This window comes from Quercus lobata, chromosome 11 (genome assembly GCF_001633185.2).
Source record: "Quercus lobata isolate SW786 chromosome 11, ValleyOak3.0 Primary Assembly, whole genome shotgun sequence".
Classification (NCBI taxonomy): Eukaryota; Viridiplantae; Streptophyta; class Magnoliopsida; order Fagales; family Fagaceae; genus Quercus; species Quercus lobata.
The window spans coordinates 14261876-14282065 of NC_044914.1; the positions used below are offsets into that span (position 1 = coordinate 14261876).

At 31.9% G+C, this 20190-nt stretch overlaps 1 protein-coding gene across 2 annotated transcripts; it reads left to right on the plus strand.

The window, feature by feature from the left end:
• The first annotated feature begins 1480 nt into the window (after window positions 1–1480).
• LOC115967638 (ankyrin repeat-containing protein NPR4-like) lies at window positions 1481–19599 on the plus strand. 2 transcript variants are annotated; one of them, XM_031086777.1, is made up of 7 exons: window positions 1481–1754; window positions 1915–1996; window positions 4416–4691; window positions 14905–15369; window positions 15503–15652; window positions 18148–18578; window positions 18651–19599. In XM_031086777.1, the coding sequence occupies exons 3-7, from the start codon at window positions 4517–4519 to the stop codon at window positions 19281–19283; spliced, it is 1854 nt and encodes a 617-aa protein (XP_030942637.1). In that variant the 5' UTR covers window positions 1481–1754; window positions 1915–1996; window positions 4416–4516; the 3' UTR covers window positions 19284–19599. The 2 variants fall into 2 exon arrangements, with proteins under 2 accessions (XP_030942637.1, XP_030942638.1); XM_031086778.1 differs by having other exon boundaries at window positions 4465–4691.
• Window positions 19600–20190: the final 591 nt, after the last annotated feature.

Genomic DNA, 20190 nt, shown 5'->3' on the forward strand with positions numbered 1-20190 from the left:
TAGATGAATCTACTCTTTTTAATTGTTGTCTACCTTCTCGGTGACAAAAGAAATCACATCTTACATTTTCTCCATTTTTTGTGACAAAACGACCTTTTCGAATTGTAAAACCATATCGATTTGCATAATTTTTATAGAAAATGAAAGTCTCTTCTTCACTAAGAAAACATTGATCAACAAAAGGTTCAAACTCATTTTCTATTGAATTAATATCTTCATTTTCTTCAATAACTCCTATTTCTTCCATTGGATATTCATTCCAAACCACTAATTACTCCCCACAAATGTCATTATTTTCTCCATCATTTGGAAGCTCATTTAAGTCAACACAATTCCTTGAAACACTTTGATGAATCTTACTTGCAATTACAATATCATTCATTTGTTCTATGTTGTAACAAGAATAAAAAATAAAAAAAAAATCAACATCATATTCAACTATAAATGAAATATAAACTATAAATAAAAAAATAGAATAAAATAGTATACCTTCTTGAGATAATTCATTTAAGTCAAAACAACTCATTAGAACTAATTGGTGAATCTCACTTGTAACAAAATTCTCATCCATTGATTCTACAATAATTTAACAAAAATGATAAATAAATATTAACATCATATTTCAATATATTTGAAAAATAAATTAGGAACAAAAGAAATATATGTACCTTATTTATAATTTCTTGAACACTATATTCTTATAGACATTCTTTGATCATTCATTGAATTATTCTCAACAAAAACTCTCATCCATTGATTCTACAATAATTTAACAAAAATGATAAATAAATATTAACATCATATTTCAATATATTTGAAATATAAATTAAGAACAAAAAAAATATATGTACCTTATTTATAATTTCTTGAACATTATATTTTTGTAAACATTCTTTGATCATTCATTGAACTCTTCTTTCTTTCTTGTCTTTTTGTTGAACATTGAACTTTTTTAGTTTTTTCTATAATCTTGGTAAAGTGAAGGAAATGAAAAAATAAATATTGGTAAAATAAGTATTGGTGAGAGATGAAATAGAAAATGGAAGGAAATGGTAAAAAGAACATTTTTGTCTTGTTAAAAAAATTGGACGACAATTGGTCATTTTGTTTGGTTTGATCCGGCTTGTTAAAAAAAATTGGAGGATAGATCCGGTTGACAGCAAAAAATTGGAGGACAGATCCGGCTTGTTCAAAAAAATTGGAGTTCATATTTGTCATTTTGTTTTATTAGACCAAAAAAGTACGCCTTGTACAGAATATTTCAATTTCCTAGGTAAAAGGCCACAACTATCATTGGCATTACTGTGTGCATTGGCATTACCGTGTGCCCTTAGGCACACGGTAGGGCACACGGTAGCAAATGCCATTTTGTAGGGCACACGGTAACAAATGCCATTTTGTAATTGTGACCGTGGACTAGTTGATGACAGCTAGCTATTGTTACAAAAAAAAAGAAAAGATAAAAAAGGGTTTGATCTTATCTCTTCTCTCTGCTAAAACAACCACGACTGACAACACCCAAAAGTTTTAGTTTACCTGCTCTCTTTATATTCTCGAGGTCGTTCCAGAAAATTCCAAGCACAAATCGAAGATCTTCAACTGTATTTATATGAAGAGCTTTTCTTCTTTTTCAGTCCGTAGACAAGGGAGCAAAGCCAAAAAATTACAAGATTTGGAGAACTTTTTTCGCCATTATTCTCAAACTGAAGCAAAGAACAAGAAAGAGTAGAAAAGGAAAGAGACTGGTAGATCAGGTGAATTCATGTCTTTTTTTTTTTTTTTTTTTTTTTTTTTTACTTATACCGGCCGGTAGGGTACGAATTTGACTCTCTTGAATCGGTTGATACGGTACGGAATTCACTTCCTTATTTGCTATGTTATCTTTAAAAATCTCATACATGTGCTTCTTTGAAGTCCAAGCTCAGGGAGCCATTGAAACTCACAAGTTCACAACCACTCCAAGAACAGCAACATCTGCATCAACAGCATAGCCAAGGTATCTCCAAAATCCTCCCACCTTCTACTTCTATTTCTATTTCTTTCGTCACTCATACTCACACACACACACTTAACACCACGTCCCACGACTCCCACAAACGGACCATAACCACCGCAATACACCACCGTACACAGTGGCTCAATCACCACCCAATTTTAAGCCTTAAACCTCGGACCATCATTCCAACACAATCTCCTACCAATAGATAATGGCCGAATTGAATCAACATTATGGCTCCCAAAACAGCACCCTCACTGAACTATGGTAAAACTAACTAAACACCCATAAATGAAAAATAAAAATAGAGAAGAAAAATGAAGAGGAAGATTAGATATGGTTGGGGAGGACCTTAAGGTTAAGGCTTGAAACGTGTAGTTTCAAACCTGATTGATGTAAAACTAAGCCTAAGAATTATATAGATTCCTTTTAATTTCTACTTCAATTTTCTTTGGGGAAAGGACTATTCCACATATTTTTGGAATTTTTAACAAACAATTTTAAGATGCTTTTTATATTCTTCCATTGTTTAAAGAACACAATAATATCATCTATATAGACTACACAAAATTCTTTAAACTCTTTACAGATTTTGTCCATCAATCTTTGAAAATCTCGAGGAACTATATTAAGTCGAAAAGGCATTACATTACACAAATCACCTTAAAATCATTAGACCATTAAATATATGATCTGATCAAAATTGATGGGATCTTTATAGCCTGTTCAACTTGGATTAGATCCCAAAAAAGGACTACGTTTTTTCCATATAATATAAATGATTTATTTATATAATTTTAAAAACATTTTTAAATTGTTTTATATTTGGTCTTTTAAAAAAAATAAGAATTCTGTTAAAGAAAGAAATCAACAAATACATTCAGTATCATTCATGATTTATTAATGATAAAATGATAATCTCCAAAATGTGTCTTTTTAATTTATATAAAGTTCGGAATAAAATTACAAACTTTCAAATAAATTAATTCATACTTATTTTCTTTTCAAACTTTTAAACTAATTTCATAATATTTTTCTCTAAATAATTAATTCATACTTATATATGTGTTTCCATTTTTAGTTTTTTTTCATAATCTTATCTTTTAATTATATATTTCTCTAAACAGATAAACTCAATATTCTTTTTTTTTTTTTTAACTCAATATTCTTTTATGACTTATTATTTTAATTTTTTTTAATATTGACTTTATTTAGTTATATAATGTAAATTAAGGATTTTATCAATATAAATATTTGTTAATAAAAATTTAAAATTATTTATCTCTTTGGAACCTTTAAAAAAAAAAATTGAGCTATTTATTGTAAAAAAAAAATGTTTATCTTACATGAAGAATTTTCAAAAATTAATATTGTATAAGCCTGTCCTTATATGCTTATATTTTTCATTAAAAATATTATTTTAAAATTGATCAATCAATTTTAACCTTTTCGATATTTAAAAAAAAATATTTTTAACTTTATTTAAATTTTGATCACACGTATTATTTGACTCGTAACCTGCAAGTTGAAAGAATGACCAACCCAAAGCTGTCCAGTCTAATGACCCAAGTCCAGCTCGGAATGAAAGGCCCAAAATCCATTATTGCGGAAACCAATTAACCCAATCAGATTTTTTGACCCAATGCTTCCAATAAAGAAACAAAGCTATGTCCAAGAAAATCAAGCCTAGTCAATGGGTCCACCAATGGACCATCTTTGAGGATTGCTCCATTTTATTGTGATTCTAAAATCCTTAAAATAATTAATGAGTTTCAATAAGGTTAACGGGTAAAATTTTTTGACACTAAAATAATAAATCAAGTTATGAATCTAGCTTATACCAAAAACCAATCAGTATCTAGACATAATGATAAAGAATAATTATCATGAAACAGGTATAATAAGTTAAAATTCTATTATCTTTTACAGTATATCTGTAATTAAATTTTTTTTGCTAAAATGTAAATCGAATCCTCTAAGTTTGGCTAATATTCATTTTAATCCTATGTAAATTGAGTCCTCTTAGTTCAACTGAATTCTTTAAGTTTCAAATTTATTCAATTCAAGCATTCTAATTTTATTAGAAAAGTTTCCCCTTAGAGTTCTAATAGTAAGTATTATCAAGCTCATGTAATAAAAATCAATAGCATAATAATTATTGCTGTCTTAGAAATTTTTTGTTTTCCTAAGTCCATAAATCATAAGCTCGGTATTTCTGTCATGGTAAGTTACACAATATCTTTATTTAAAATCATTCCTCACTCTCTCTCTTTTAAAATATTTGGTATTTGAAAACCACCACTGCAATTTGCAGATTATCATTAGCCCATAAAGTTAAATTATTTCAAATAGGAATATTTATTACGTTGAACGATAATTATTATTATTTTTAATTTTTGTACTCTTAAACTATTCACAGAGTTTTGTATTCCGTGTTTACGTACATGATATCTTACGTATTTCAAAAGAAGGGGGAAAAGAAAAACCATCAAAGAGGGTGCTTTCAACACGTCTCATAGAATGAGTCATCCTCATGGGGCTTCTTTTGAAAATATCGATCGACAAGGACCCTCTTCCGTTCAATCTGTTACTGCAGTTACTAGTCCTCACATGGCTTTAGCGATTACGTCCGAGACAAGCAGGCATGTCGCACAAGAAAATCCAAATCAGACTTCTAAGTGTGAAGCCTGTAAGAGTAAGTGTTCTCTCTTTATCTCTTCTACGCATGCAGTTACTCAAAGTGACACATGAGTTTTAGAATATCATTAGGAAAAGTTCTACAAAATATTCTAATTTGCAAAGTAGAGATGTTGAAGATATTACAAATTGGATGATTAAATATAATGATTTTACAAATTTTATCATATAAGATGATATGTCAACTTTTAAATACAACACAAAAAGTAATTAAGGATAATATTTATTTATTATATAATTGATGTGACATCATTCACATTCATTACACGTTAATTTGTAAACTTTTTGGTAGCAAAATAATGGCAGTACCTTTAATAGTTTCAATTACAAAAATGCAAATTTAACTATATAACTGTATAATCCTTACAAATTTGACTGTATAACTGTATAAACCTAATAGGTTAGACTTATCCATTGCACAAAACAAATGCATGGAAGTGGATGAAAGATAGCTTTGGATAGTGTGCTCATCACGAGCGAGGGAGGGGATGTTAGCATAAGACCATATGATTGGGCCTATTGGGTACCCATGCGGGCAGCTGATTAGAAAAATCCTAATTTTAAGATTTACTAGAAGAGTTTATTTTAGCATCTTATTCAAAATAGAAAAGTGTGCTCAATATGGTGGCGTCTGTCATAGTCTTCCATCCATGGAGAGACAATTCATGCATCCTATCTCTCTCATTTGTGTTCTCACTCTATTCTAGGGTTCCATCAAACAATAGCACTAGGATTTGGTCTGTGAATAATACTAGGCACTTGTATTTTAATGCCTACGCATTGACAAGCCAAAGGAACACCTTGAATTTATTGGTGAGTTTGTACTCTTCTGCTATCTGCATGTTTTATAATTTGTTTTTGGCAATGTAGTAAGGTAAGATTCAAAACCCAATTTTGTTTGATATATGATTGTTTAAATATCATTAGCTATTAACGCAATCATTGAATGGATTTGAAGCTTTTTCACAAAGAAAGAAAGCCTTATGTGAAGTTTTGTGAATGTGATACCTTACATTTTGTCAAAGTGAGGGTCATATTTAATATATTTTAAACACAAATAAATATCTAATGTAATAGATATCTAATTCTCATAAAAAAAAAAAAATGAATATTGCATGTTAGGATTCTGATCTCAAAAATCCCTATCCTCAATAGTCGATACTATACGTTCAATTATTAAATGGAAAATATCAACTAAACAAAAATTCAAATAAAAATTAGGATTTCAAACCCTTAATATCCTCAATTAGGATTAAGTTGTCACAAAGGGTTTTTTTTTTTTTTTTTTTAAATTCTTTTTCAATTCACGATCTCTTTCTCTCTCTCTCTTCAGCTCCTCTCATACTTTCACCTCAAAGCAACTGATCTCTCTCACTTCTCAGTTTCATTTTATCATGGCAAAAATTACATCACACCCACCACCACAAAAATTACATCACTGGCATGATTTTGTCACCGATCTAGGAGGGTTTTGTGGCTGAGCTAAAAATTTGGGAGGAGGAGAGAGTCTTGTATATATAGGGGGTGGAGCACCAAGAGAGAGAAGACAATAAGATCAGCTCTTCTCTCATACTTTCACCTCATCTCTCTCTCTCTCACCTCCATTCTCTCACTGCAAAGGAGGGTGTTGTAATGGTCAGTGGTGAAGCCAAAATTTTTTTCAAGGAGGACCATGCTAAATATAATAAAATTCTTAAGTGAAAAACGTTTTATTCATAATTAACTTTAAATTTTTTTTATTTTTTTTTTATGAATAACTTTAATTTAATAAAGTTGTGCCTTACATTTTTTTCAGGGTACCAAAATATTATATTTTGAAATGAATATTTAGAAAGATGTACACAATCACTCAAATTTTATAGCAATATTTTTTTCTATATACATAGTTACACAATCACTCAAATTCTCATTTATCGTATACACCATATAATCTCATATTGATCATTGAAATTTAGGGCCATGTTCTAAGGAAACAATTTCCACTTATATCTATTTGCTTTGGTTCAAATCTTTGAGCCTTTCTAGGGGTTTAATATCTAAAGTTTCAACCTTTAGGACAAAAGATTGAAATGTAACTTCCGAATCTTAAATTTTATTTCCCTTAAAATATGTATAAATGGTAGATGTTTTCCCATGAATTACTCACATTTTGAAACATTAATATTGAATTTTATAAACTAATTATTTGGTTAATTTAGAAAGAAAGAAAAAAAATGTATGAACAATAAGTGTAAACTACTAAGCAAATACAGTGAGATTAAAAATCAAACAATTGAGCAAATCTAAAAACCAAAGACAAATACATTAATTTATAATAAGCAACACTAACATATATATATATATATATATATATTTTGATGAACTGAAAAAATTTATTCCAACAGCAGCAAAGAAAATCAAACAATTACAACAGAGCCAGCCTCTTCCCTGATAACATTAACAAAATAGGGAGGGCAATTACAGAGATCAAAATAGCCAATAACTTTAGATCTTAAACACAATTTTGCTAAAGAGTGAGCTACCTTATTAGCATCTCTAGGGGACCAACAAAAGGATGAATTTGGGATAGATTCAGCCAATTTAATGGTCTCCTCTAAAACATTTTTGACCCTCCAATGAATATCCAATCTATTACAACAAATAGCTTGAATGCATCCCTGTGAGTCTCTTTCAAAAACAGCATCATTACATGATAGTGCCGCTGCCAATGCTACTGCCCATTTTAGAGCTTCTGCTTCTGCCTGAAGAGGAAGGCTGGTGTTTACCTTTTTTGAGCAGGCAAATAACAGCGTTCCTCTCCAGTCTCTAACAACCACTGCTACCACCGAATAGACCAACCCCATTGCTGCATCTACATTGAATTTTATATCTTCTTCCTCTTGCCTAACTCATGAAACTGACCTTCTAGGCTTTTGTTGTAGTCTTGGAAGGGAAATTGTTGATGACTGCTCTGACATTGTTCTAGCCAGCATAGATTTGATAGATTCAAAACATGGCTCCACTCCCTCAAAAACTTTCATGTTCCTAGCTTGCCAATTTTTTTCACAAAGTATGGCTCCAAACAGCACTAGCTCTTCTATATTAGATACATTCTGAGGAGGATTCAAAAGTAAGTTTATGAATTGTTCTGGACTTTGGACATTGCATTCATCAATTTTAATTCCCCATTGGCTTCCATACCACAAAGCTCTAGAGAGATGGCATGTGGTAAATGTGGTAATCAGATGAATAGTTGATTCCATTTCCTCATTGCATAAGGGGCATGAGTTGTCTAGCACCTGTATGCATCTACTAATTCTTCCCTTTGTGGGCAAGCAATCTGCAGCAATGCTCCATAACAACATTTAATATCTTTCACGAATTTTTGTTTTCCAAATCCAGCCTCTTTCTTTGCTTTGATTTGGAGGTGGGGAAGCACTTCGGCTTAGCCAGTATGTTGTTTTTACTGAAATGGAGCCCGAGTGAGATATAGTCCACACCCATTCATCACGTGTTGCAGTGGGTGCAAGCGGAATTTTCTGAATTGTTGATACAGATTGCTCATCAAACAGGGCATAAGTTTCTTAGTATCCCAGATGTACCCGTTGTTGCTGATAAGTTGAGAAACTAAAAGAGCTTGTTCTGTGTCTACACCTTCCTTAGAGATTGGCTTGAAAGATGGGATATCCGGCACCTAAGGATCCTCCCATGTTCTAATATTATTCCCATTGCCAACTCGCAGGCAGACCTTTTGATATGAGGTTTTTAATTACTTTTCCAAACAGGGGAAGAATTTCCCGCATAAGAGTAACATAGCCAGTTGCCTCTCACCTTGTATTTTGCTCTAAGAGCATCACCATCAGTCCTTTCATAAAAAATGCCATTTTAACGCACCAAAAACCTACTTTATTATTATAATAATACATAATTTTACAATATACCATTTAGACTGCGTTTGTTTTGCCTTCAAATGATTTCAGGAAATCATTTTACACCCTCCTTTGTGTTTGGTAGCTACAAAAAATTGGGTCAAATAGAATTCATTTTCCGCGTTGACTATAAAATACACTGCCTGGGGCATAAAACCATTTTAGGTTTTATTTTACCTTCAAATGATTTCCACCCCAGGAAAATAGAAGAGAGAGAGAGAGAGAGAAACAGCAAGGAGAGATCGCGCCGATTGCACTAGATCGCACTGGTCTCGTCGTACCTTAGCACTGGCGAGATTGCTTTGCCTGAAGCACCATCAAGATCGCACCTCAACACCGGCTTGTCACACCCCAGTACCGTCGAGATCACACCCACTCAACCTCATCGCCATGCTCCACCGCTGCATGTTTCCAATCCACCACCACCATTACCACCCCCGCCATCATCCAAGCTACCTTTCTCCATGAGCTTCGATCCACATCCAAGCTACCCATCTACCCACATAACCCAATCCCCATTTCGCCAAACCCACACCCACCTTGCTCAATCCACACCCACCCGATCTAGCTGCCGCCATCCTCCGTTTGTATTGATCTCTCTCTTTCTTGATCTGGCCGCCGTCGTCTTCCGTTGGTACTGATCTCTCTTTTTCCCGATCTATCTCTCTCTTTCTTCCTCCTCTCACCAGTATATTGTGTATAAATTGTGAATAAATGATTTTCTTTTCATTTTTGGTTAAGTGTATATTTTGAAATTTTCTGTTGTAAAATTTTTTTGGAAATTGAGAAAATGGTCGAGAAAATGTGAAACATTTGTAGGAAAATAGCATTTTCAAAATGTTACCAAACACTGAAAATCATTTTCTAGTCTATTTTAAATTGCATAACCAAACACCCGGATTTTATTTTCCATATAAGAATTTATTTTCCCTTGTATTCATTTTACACTCGGAATTCGATTTACATCGAACCAAACGCAACCTTAGTGGATGTTCTATTATTTGATTTTAAACATTAAAATAATATATACACCACGTTAAATAATATATTGACTCAAAACCAGCCAATATACAAACACACGCCCAGTGGCAGTAACCACCGACCAAGAACCAACAACCACCGCCACAACCAAGAGCTTCCTCTACCACCCAAAATACAACTCAAAACAAACACAACCAAATACCCACAACAAATTCCAAATCCAAAATCTTCAACCAACCACCACCACAACCATGACACCACCAGCGGCCTAAAACTCCAACCCAACAGATCCAACAATGACCAAACTCAACCAACCATCAGAACCCACACAACGCTGATCCAAAAGCCACAAATCGGAACCCATCCCAAATCTCACACCCACAACCCGATTAAGAGAGATCTGAAGGTGGGAGGTCGAAAAGAATGTCGGCGTGGCATGAGGGAAGAGATAAAGAGCAGCGAATAGAGGGAAGAGATAGATACTCAATAGGGAGTAGAGTGAGAGGAAATGAGAGATACGGAGTGAATAAAGAAATAATAAACACATGCCAGTTTCATTTGTATCGTGTCAAAGATGAGAGTGTACATGTCTCAAAATTTTGACATGTTTAACATATGCTCTGTTTTTGGTGTTTGGTGTGCCAAATGCCAAATATTTGGCATTTATTTGGCATTTGGCACACATGATGGTGATGCTCTAGCATCCACAATCGGAAATCTCATCCCATCTTATTTTACCATCCTAAAAAATTACTTTATCACTTATACCATATCATTTTTCAATACAGCCAACATCTCAAAACTGTATTTTTTTTTCTCATTTTATTTAAATATTCTTTTTTAATCTTTTTTTACTATTTCTCTTATTCTCTTTCTTTTTCTCTCTTTCTCCCTCAACCTCTAGCACCGGCCTCAACCTCTAGCAAACCCATACCCAACAAAATCACAACAAACAAATCACAACAAAAAATCACCTAAATCAAACAAGCACCAGAAATCCACCTGCCACCCCAGCAAAATCACAACAAATCTAAAAATCCAAACTCTCCACTTTGGTGGATCGCAACCCAGATCGCACACACACAAAACCCAGACTTTCCAGAAACACACACACACACACAGAACCCAGATCACAACCCAGAAGAACCGGATCGCAACCCACTTCAGCGGCGCTTTTTGACACTAGACTCTCCACTTCGGCAGCGCAACCTAGATCGCAACCCACTCTCAACCCGAATCGAAACCCACTTCAATGGCGCTTTTTGACTCGGATTGAGTCGGAGCTCTCCAACATTTGCGACGAAATCCTTAAGCTCCTTGACACCAGACTCATCCCCTCTGCTGCCACCAACGACTCCAAAGTCTTCTACCTCAAGCACTAGCACAAAGAGAGAGAGAGACGAGAGAAGTCAGAGAGAGAGAGGGAGACGGAATACTCAAAGATGTTGAGAAAAAAATTTTGACACAGAGGAGAGAGAAAAAATAAAAGGATTAAAATATATTACTATTTTGACAACCACAAGTTATTTACTATTTTTTTTTTTAATGACATGGGCAGACAACCACAAATGAAAATTAGCAAGATATATTTCTAAGAGCATCTCCAACTGCCGCTATATCTCTATTTTTAGCAGAAAAATGCTACTGTTCACACTCCAACAGCTTTTCTAAACACAGATTTTCCAAAATTTTTTTTGAAGTTGCTATAGTATCTCTTAATTTAGAGAACACTGTAGCAACTCCAAATCAATTTTTTAGCTTAAAAAATTATCGTAGCTACTATTATATTAATTCTTTCTCTCTCCTCCGGATTTTTTTTTTCTCATTCTCTCCGTTTCTCACATAATCCAAACACAAAACACAAAACAAAATCTAATTCTTAAAATAAAGTTGAATCAGAACAAGCAAATATGAAAAAAAAATAAATAAAAAAGAAAGAATAAGCCGATTTGACCCAGCCTGGTGGTGGGGAGAACGACGAGTGGCGGTGGGGCGGAAGACGAGCGGCGGCGGCAGAGCGGAGCCATCTAGCCCATTTGTTCTTTCTCGCTCAACCTATTTCTCCGTTTCTTATTACAGAGAAAGTTGGATAATGTGTTGGAATCAAGTAGAAAATGAAAAAAAAAAAAAAAAAAGTTGAGAAAGAGAACTGTAGAGAACTGGAGAAAGAAAGAGAGAGGGAGGTTCTGGAAAGTGGAGAGAACTTGGTTCTGGAAAGTGAAAGTGGAAAGTAGAGAAAACAAAAAGGGGGAGGATGGGATATATGGGTATACGTGTGTGGTGGAGAAAAATCAAGAGAAAAAGAAAAAAAAAGAAGAAGAAACGTATGGATGATAGAAAGAAAGAAAGGAAAAATAATATAAAAAAAAAATGATAATTTAGAAATTCTATCATAATATTTTCACAATAAATTTTAAGTAACATATTGTTATTATCTAATATTGGTGAGCAAAAATATAATTTCAGCAGTGGGTTTAAATTGGAATTAGTAACAATTTTCCACATAAGATTTTGATGTTATTCTTGTGAAAGTATTGCGAAAAATGTTGTAAATATAACATTTTTCATTGAAAAATATAATTGTTGGGAATGAATATAGAAAGAATAAAGGATGATAAAAAAAGAATAAAGAATAAATGAAGAAATAATATTTAAATGAGATAAAGAATGGAATAGAGAATCTATTGGAAAGTATATTTGAAAAAGTGGGTAGATAAAAGTTAAATGTCACTATTTATTCTCCAAATAGTACAAAAATTTAGAGAAACTGCTGGAGATGCCCTAATGTTCAACAATAGTACAGTTCAGCTGTATAACACATCACATAGTAAACAAAAGCTGTAAACTAAAAAGTCTAGCTTCACTCTTCACTCTTCACTCTTCACTCTTCAACAGTAGCAGTACACTGCCGATCACAGATTATACACACACAGTGAGAGAGATATACCAGTGATACAGTTAAGTATAGAAGCATGGAGTCGATGGACAACCATGGACTCTAGATGAGGCGACTGGCGGTGTGTTGAAGTGGGTGCACAGCACACCCAGTAACTTAGATTTAAAAAAAAAAAAATTTTAGATCATTGATCTATGGTGATTTGGGATCTGTTAAAAAGGACAATCTTTTTTTCCTTTCAAATCAAATTTTTGGAGGGCTGTGGGCTGAGAAATTGAGTATTTTTTGGGGATATATTTGTACCAATTTAATTTTTTGTTTTTGTTTTTTTGTACTAATTAAATTGTTTGGTTTTTGTTGGATAGCTTTGTCATGGTATTGTTAATGGTTTGTGCTGGTTGTGTACTGTGATTGAAGAAATATATGGGCTAAAGAGGAAGATGATGAAGAGAGAGATGAAATTATTTTGGTTTTGGTGATTTATGGGTTTGGTTTGTGCCTGGTGTGTAATGTGTTTGAAGAAATTTATGGGATGAGAAGGAAGATGACGAAGGGAGAGATGGGATTATTTTGGTTTGGGTTTGGGTTTGGGTTTGTGCTCGTGTACTGTCTTGGTTTGGTTTTGGTTTGTGTTGGGCTTGTGATATAAAGGGAGATGGGGATGAAAGAAGAGAAAGTGTTGATTGGGTTTTTTTGGGAAGGAGAAGGAGTTCGGTAGGAGAGAGTTTTTTATTATCGGGTTCTAGATTTAGTTTGGCTAAAATGAACTACCTTTAACTTCCATTTTAGCCAATTAACTTTAAATTCGTTTATTTCAGTACTTTTAAATTTCAAATTTATTCAATTCAGCATTTTTGTTAACTTTTATTAAAAAATTTTGAAGAAAAAATATAAAAAATATTTTTCAATCATTAATTAAATTTTTTTAATTTAAAAAATTAAATAAAAAATCTATAAAATTAAAAAATTAACTGTAACATATAACAAAAGTTGATAAAAAAAAATATACTAAAATAGTGTGAAACTGTTTTTTTTTTTTTAATTTTTTTTTTTTTAAATAGTACTAATGTGAAAAAACGTGAGAGTTAAGAAAAAGTTAAACAAAGGACAGATGTTTCGGTTTATAGTATAATATATAGATAAATTTCAGAGGTTAGCGATTTAATGACTCTTGTTGTTCAATAACATTTTGAATTTTTCTTCTAGCTATAATGGCTGTTGTAAGGAGAGGTTCCCCCTCTCTCTTTTAAATTATTGGCCATTGATAATTATTAGCTATAAACAGGGTCAAAGACCGACCCAGGTGGGTCCAAAAAATTTTTTAGTTATTATATATTTTATTTTTATAGTTGGTCACTTCCAAAACTTTAGGTCTCTATTTTCCTCAATAAATCTAACTAGTCTCACTCAAATAGCAATTAGCCAACCCAAAAACAAAAATAATAACAACATTCACAATAGTGATTGTATTAGCAAAAAAATATTATTTACAACCAAAGAACAAAAAAATCATATGTTATTGTAGAAGCTAAAGTTAAATTTTTTGCAATTACAAGAAATTGGTATAAATCTCGGTTGACTGAGCAACTTGTTAAAAATAAAATAAAATATTTTAGTAAGATTATATCTCTTCTTTCAATTAAAAAACTTAAATTCTCTCACTTCTTTTATTATTTTAATGAGTTGTGTATATTATTTTAAATGAAGTGATAAAAAAAATAGAACATTTGATATTAAGTATATTGTAAAATGGGATGGTAAAATAGATAAGTAGCTTTTTGAAGTGTTAAAAGTTAAAATTTTTAGCATCACCATGTGAATGCTCTAACTTCAATAGGAAAAAAAAAAAAAAAAAATCCTAACCACCTAGTATTAAAAAAAAAACATTATTTTGTTTTTGTTTTTGTTTTTGTCTTTATTGGTAAATGATCGCATCTTAATATATTTAGAAACAATGATTTTGAGTAATTATAATTTTTTTAATACTATTTGGATGCCTATTTGGAGGGTTTTTATTTTATTTTATTTTTATTTTTATTTCTTTATACTCTGGTCTCCACTAGTTTAAAATCATGAGTACGTCCTCGACTATAAAGCTATTTTTGGGGAGAAAAAAAATTGACTTTTAGTAAGACACTAAGATCTTACACACTTGTAAGCTCATTTATGGAGACTTGTAAACTCATTTCTGGAGACTTGAACCTTAGCTTTTACTCCCGCACTCCCATTAGCATTTATACTTATAGAGTGACTATCAGACTAACGGTGCCAGGTGATATACAATGAAACTTTAAAACTATGTATTGGTCACATATCCTTTCTTTTAAGGAACGTAACATATTACTAGCTTGTATAGTTGAGTCCAGGGCATGACATTACCAAAACATTATTACTTTTATTAATACATATGCTGCTTAAAATTCCAGGGCCAACAAGATTTGAGTACCTTGAACTCTATCGAGCTGCCCTAGAAGGTAATTGGGACAAAGCTAAAATAGTGGTGGAAGAATATCCAGAAGCCATTCGAGATTCCATTACAGAAACGTGTGACGTTCTTCACATTGCATTCGCATCAAAACACTCGTCTTTTGTAAAAGAAGTGGTGAGATTTTTGACCGACAAAGACTTAGAACGGATAAACGTAAATGGAGATACAGCCCTTTGCTTTGCTGCAAAATTAGGAACTGTGAAAATTGCTAAGGAGATGGTTGATAAGAACAATAGGCTCCCACTCGTCTGCAGTAGCGAAGAAAGGACACCACTTCACATAGCAGCAAAGCTCGGAAGAAGAGACATGACGTCGTATCTATGCGATGTGACTCCTTTAGAAAATTTGTCTCTCGACGAACGCATGGAGATCCTTATGGCTACTATTACCAATGATATGTATGGTATGTCCCACATCTTAGAAACTCTGAGTTTCAGGCAATTAAAAATTCCATGACATCGTTTTATGTCCATACGGAAATTTTGATTGGGCATGAAACCTTCGACAATGATCAAATGTATTGTTTTTATGGACAGATATAGCACTCAAAATTCTGAAAGAGGATGAAAAATTAGCAACTGCAAAAGATGAAAAGACTATTGCAGCATTGCGTGAGTTGGCCAAAAAACCCTTTGTAATTGGCAGCGAAAGTTGGCTATCACTCTGGGAAAGATGCTTCAACTTCGGTTAGTTTGGCTTGAACCCAAATTTCCTTCTTTGCATAGATATAACATTTCCCAAGTATGAGTTTATATTAAATTAACACATTCTTTTGACAAATTTACTCAAATTAAATCAACTTGGAATAAGAAGTAGCTTAATCTCAATTAATTTTAAATGATATTTCTACTTTCTAAACCATTGGAAATTCTCAAGAGGAAAACCATTTTCTATTTGAATTGTCTTGTCTATCGTAATACTTGTTACTGTTTCCTTTATAGACAACAGTTACTGGTAAGGTTTTCTTCCTTTTTATTTTTGAATAATTTTAGGACCACGGGCTTTCATATTGCCTTCTTACTATTTTCCTGTATGGCAGACAGTGATTGAATATCAATCACTTTTACACAAACCTACCAGTTTTTCTTAACTACTAATAGTTAGCCACAAAGGATAGTTTTGAAAAATGGCGTAAACTTGTATGGTCCTAAAATTATTCCCTTTTTTTTAGGGTTTTTTTTTTTTGGGTGTGTGTGTGTGAGAAAGGTTTGGATTTCTTCACGTGCATAAATCTTTTTAATTTCCTTTTTCTTATTCATTCTTTTTCTTATTCGAGAATAAGGTAATCACTAGCATAATTGTCAAATCATGAATAGTATCATGAATCGATTTTTTATTTTTTTATTTTCTATATCATAAAATACACAAATACTTAATAAAATTTTAAAAAAGTTACAGATACACACACATATATAGGGTATATATTCGTTATAAATTTTGAAAATATTTAAATAATGATTAATTTATTCATCACTTATGTAATAATATTTTACAAACAAACTAAATAAATCAAACTAGTATGTGTTTCTAACATGCACATTCAAATTGATTAAACTCAAGAGTAATAATACATTAAAAATGATCCAAAGTAATAATTTATTTTCATCATATTCATTATCTTGCCTTATCAACTATATCTAAGTCAATGTTATCATCATGTTCATCATTTTGCAAACTTATTTCTTCATTGTCATCAACATTTACTATTTCTTCTTCTTCTTTTATTTTAATAAATTTTTAAAAAAATATATTTCTTTTTGGCATTCTAGCTTTTTAAACTTATAACAAGAATGATAAAAATAAAAAATAATTATATTTTCAGATAATACCTTATTCACAGTATAGAAAATATATTTCTAAATATGAATAGTCCAAATTTTGTAAGAGAAATAAAAAAAAAAACCTTATGAACATGTTATTTTATTAATTAGGCTAACTTAAGTAACTTAATAATTTTGTATTAAAAACAAGTCTAACAACTTGTTAGATTCAAATAAAAATACAAATTTTAACCAAAAACTCATTTTAAAACATATGTTTATGCATCGTACAATACGTATAATTTTACAATATGATACGATTTATGTGATATACACGCTGTATTATATGATTCATGAGTATCTCTCATACGCCCTTACGATACAGAACTTTTTATACGATGGTCACTAGTCATCCAATTAATTAGCACAACTATACGTATCATACGATACTGATAACTATGGTCACTAGTCATCCAATTAATTAGCACAACCATATGTATCATACGATACTGATAACTATGGTCACTAGTTATCCAATTAATTAGCACAACCAACAAGAAACAAACTTCTAAACTTAGTTGTTAATCTCATTGTGCTTTGAAATTTTATTTTGAAAGATCAAAATAAAATTTATTTTAAGTTAGAATATATATATATATATATATATATATTTATTTATTTGAGATACAAAAATACACACAAGGGAGACAAAATAAGGTTCAAACATAAATGAATACCACAAATTCCACTGAAAAATCATTATAACTTTTATGGGAGAGTAAGACAACTACACACAGCACTATCTTTTATAAGCAATGTGGGATAATTGTTTCTGTCTTATATTTATTTATTTGAGATACAAAAACACACACAAGGGAGACAAAATAAGGTTCAAACATAAATGCATACCACAAATTCCACTAAAAAAATCATTATAACTTTTATGGGAGAGTAAGACAACTACGCACAGCACTATCTTTTATAAGCAATGTGGGATAATTGTTTCTGTCTTCCTTCATTTTTTTTTTTTTTTTTTTTTTTTTTTTTTTTTTGAGAACCAAACATACACACAAGGTAGAGGAAATGAGATTTTAATACAAAGGCACATTACAAATTACAATTAAAAAACCATGGTAACTTTTGAAAGATGATGAGGCAAGTTTTTTTTTTTTCTTTTTTTTGGAGAAACGATGAGGCAAGTTATATTACATATAACACACTTTCTTTAAGTTTTAAACAATGAGGGAATGAGGTTAAAATATTTCAATTTTAAATTTTTTGATAAAACAAATTTTTCAAAATTATTTTTTGAAATGGATTTTAAAATAATCTACCCAATGTTTCCGTCTTTCCATAGATTATATAATTAATATTTCTTTTAGACTAATGATCTTTAAATTGATTTTTTAACCAATATCTAGGGTTCAAAGGTATCCGTGACAAAATTAACAGACAAGAATTAGTCCATGAAATGGTTATTCGCGTCTGGATTGCGGTTCAACAATTCAAGGACAGCCGGTTCTCAAACATTTTTCTTCAAACTCCACTTTTTGATGCTGCAGAATTTGGGAATGCTGAATTTCTAATTATACTTATTCGCTATTATCCTGATATGATATGGACTACGAACTATTTCCATCGAAGTTTATTTCACATTGCTGTTATGAACCGGCAAGAGAGTGTCTACAAGTTGATACATGAGATGGGCGCTATCAAGGAAATAATTCTAACCTATGTTGACGCCTATAAACAAAACATCCTGCACTTAGCAGGAAAATTGGCTCCAAAAACCCGATTAAATCTTGTACCAGGAGCAGCCCTTCAAATGCAACGGGAGTTGTTATGGTTTAAGGTTGGTGTTTGTATTATTTAAATTTCTTTTTGTTTTGGTTACACTTGTCAATTTACATGTCCAAAATCGTAGGAGGTAGAAAAGATTGTGCCGCCTTCATACCCGAAGATGAGGGATAATAAGAACCGAACACCGTGGGAATTATTTACAGAGGAGCATAAAGAACTAAGGAGAGAAGGTGAAAAGTGGATGAAGGATACAGTAAACTTTTACATTATTGTGGCAACACTGATTACCGGTGTGGTTTTCGCTGCAGCTTTCACTGTACCGGGTGGCAGCAATCAAGACACAGGGATCCCTATTTTTTTGAAAAATATTTGGTTTAGGGTATTTTTCATATCAGATGCAATAGCACTAGTCTCCTCTTCGACGTCAATATTAATGTTTTTGTCAATTCTCACATCACGTTTCACGGAAATGGATTTCGTCGTGTCATTACCAACAAAGTTGGAGTTGGGAGTCAGCGCACTCTTTATCTCTATAGCAGGCATGCTGGTAGCCTTCAGCGCAACCTGCTGTTTGGTCTTTAAAAGTGAAATGGCGTCGCTTCCGATAGTTATAATTGCTTTGGCTAGTGTCCCAATTATTTTGTTCGTTAGAATACATTATCAATTCTGGGTTGATATCATACGCTCAACATACTCTTCTAGGTTTCTTTTTGGGCCGCTTAATGATCCATTTCAATTGAAGAGAGAAGAAGATTGAATTGAGGAGAGAAGTAAAGTTGATTGAAAATTAATGCAGACTCTTTTAATGGAAGATGACAACTGGGCAATTGTTTGTGTTTCTCAAAGTAACTTCAAGTATGTGCTTTTTAATGTTTCAACCTTCAAGTGTACCACGGTTTGATACCAAAACTAAATTCGTGTGTTGAGATTGTGTTCTGATTATCCTAATCAAATTTCATTATTGTCCTTTTCTTTTTTGTTGATTCATGTTTATCAAATTTCAGTTGTATTTTAGGAATTTTAGGGATGACAATACTAACATATCTATGGGTATGGATGGTCAAAGGTCCGATTTGCTGCATGGTCCAACAATAGCATAATTTTTTTAAAGGGGCTGCGGGGGCGCTCAGTCATGTTGAGAACTTTGAGATATAAAGATATAAGACGATAACTTTAAATGACGTCGCTCAAAAAATAAGACAAAAATACTTTTTTTTTTTTTTTTTTTAAAAATCAACAATATCATTTTGGCTCTACATTTTAGGAGTAATTAATTTGGTCTATATTATTTTCAACGTGCAACTAATTTGGTCTTTAATGTTAATTCATTAACTGAAATTGCCTAAATGACAAACAAAGTGCATTACTGACACACTTGAAGTTTATGTGACTACTAAATTAACAATTAAAAAATAAAGCAAATTACAACTTACCTACTTATGATTTGACCGAAATTTAAGTTGTCTACCTGTAATTTAAAAGTTGACACTTGACACTTTGCTTATATAAGGTTCACTCTGTTAAGCTTTCGTAACTTACCTATGTACTTTCATCATTAAAAACACACAAAAATAATAATAACAAACTTAAAATAAAAAATAAAAAATAAAGATCAAAAAATGTTATTTTATTTTATATGATATGATATGGTTTGATGCGTGTTT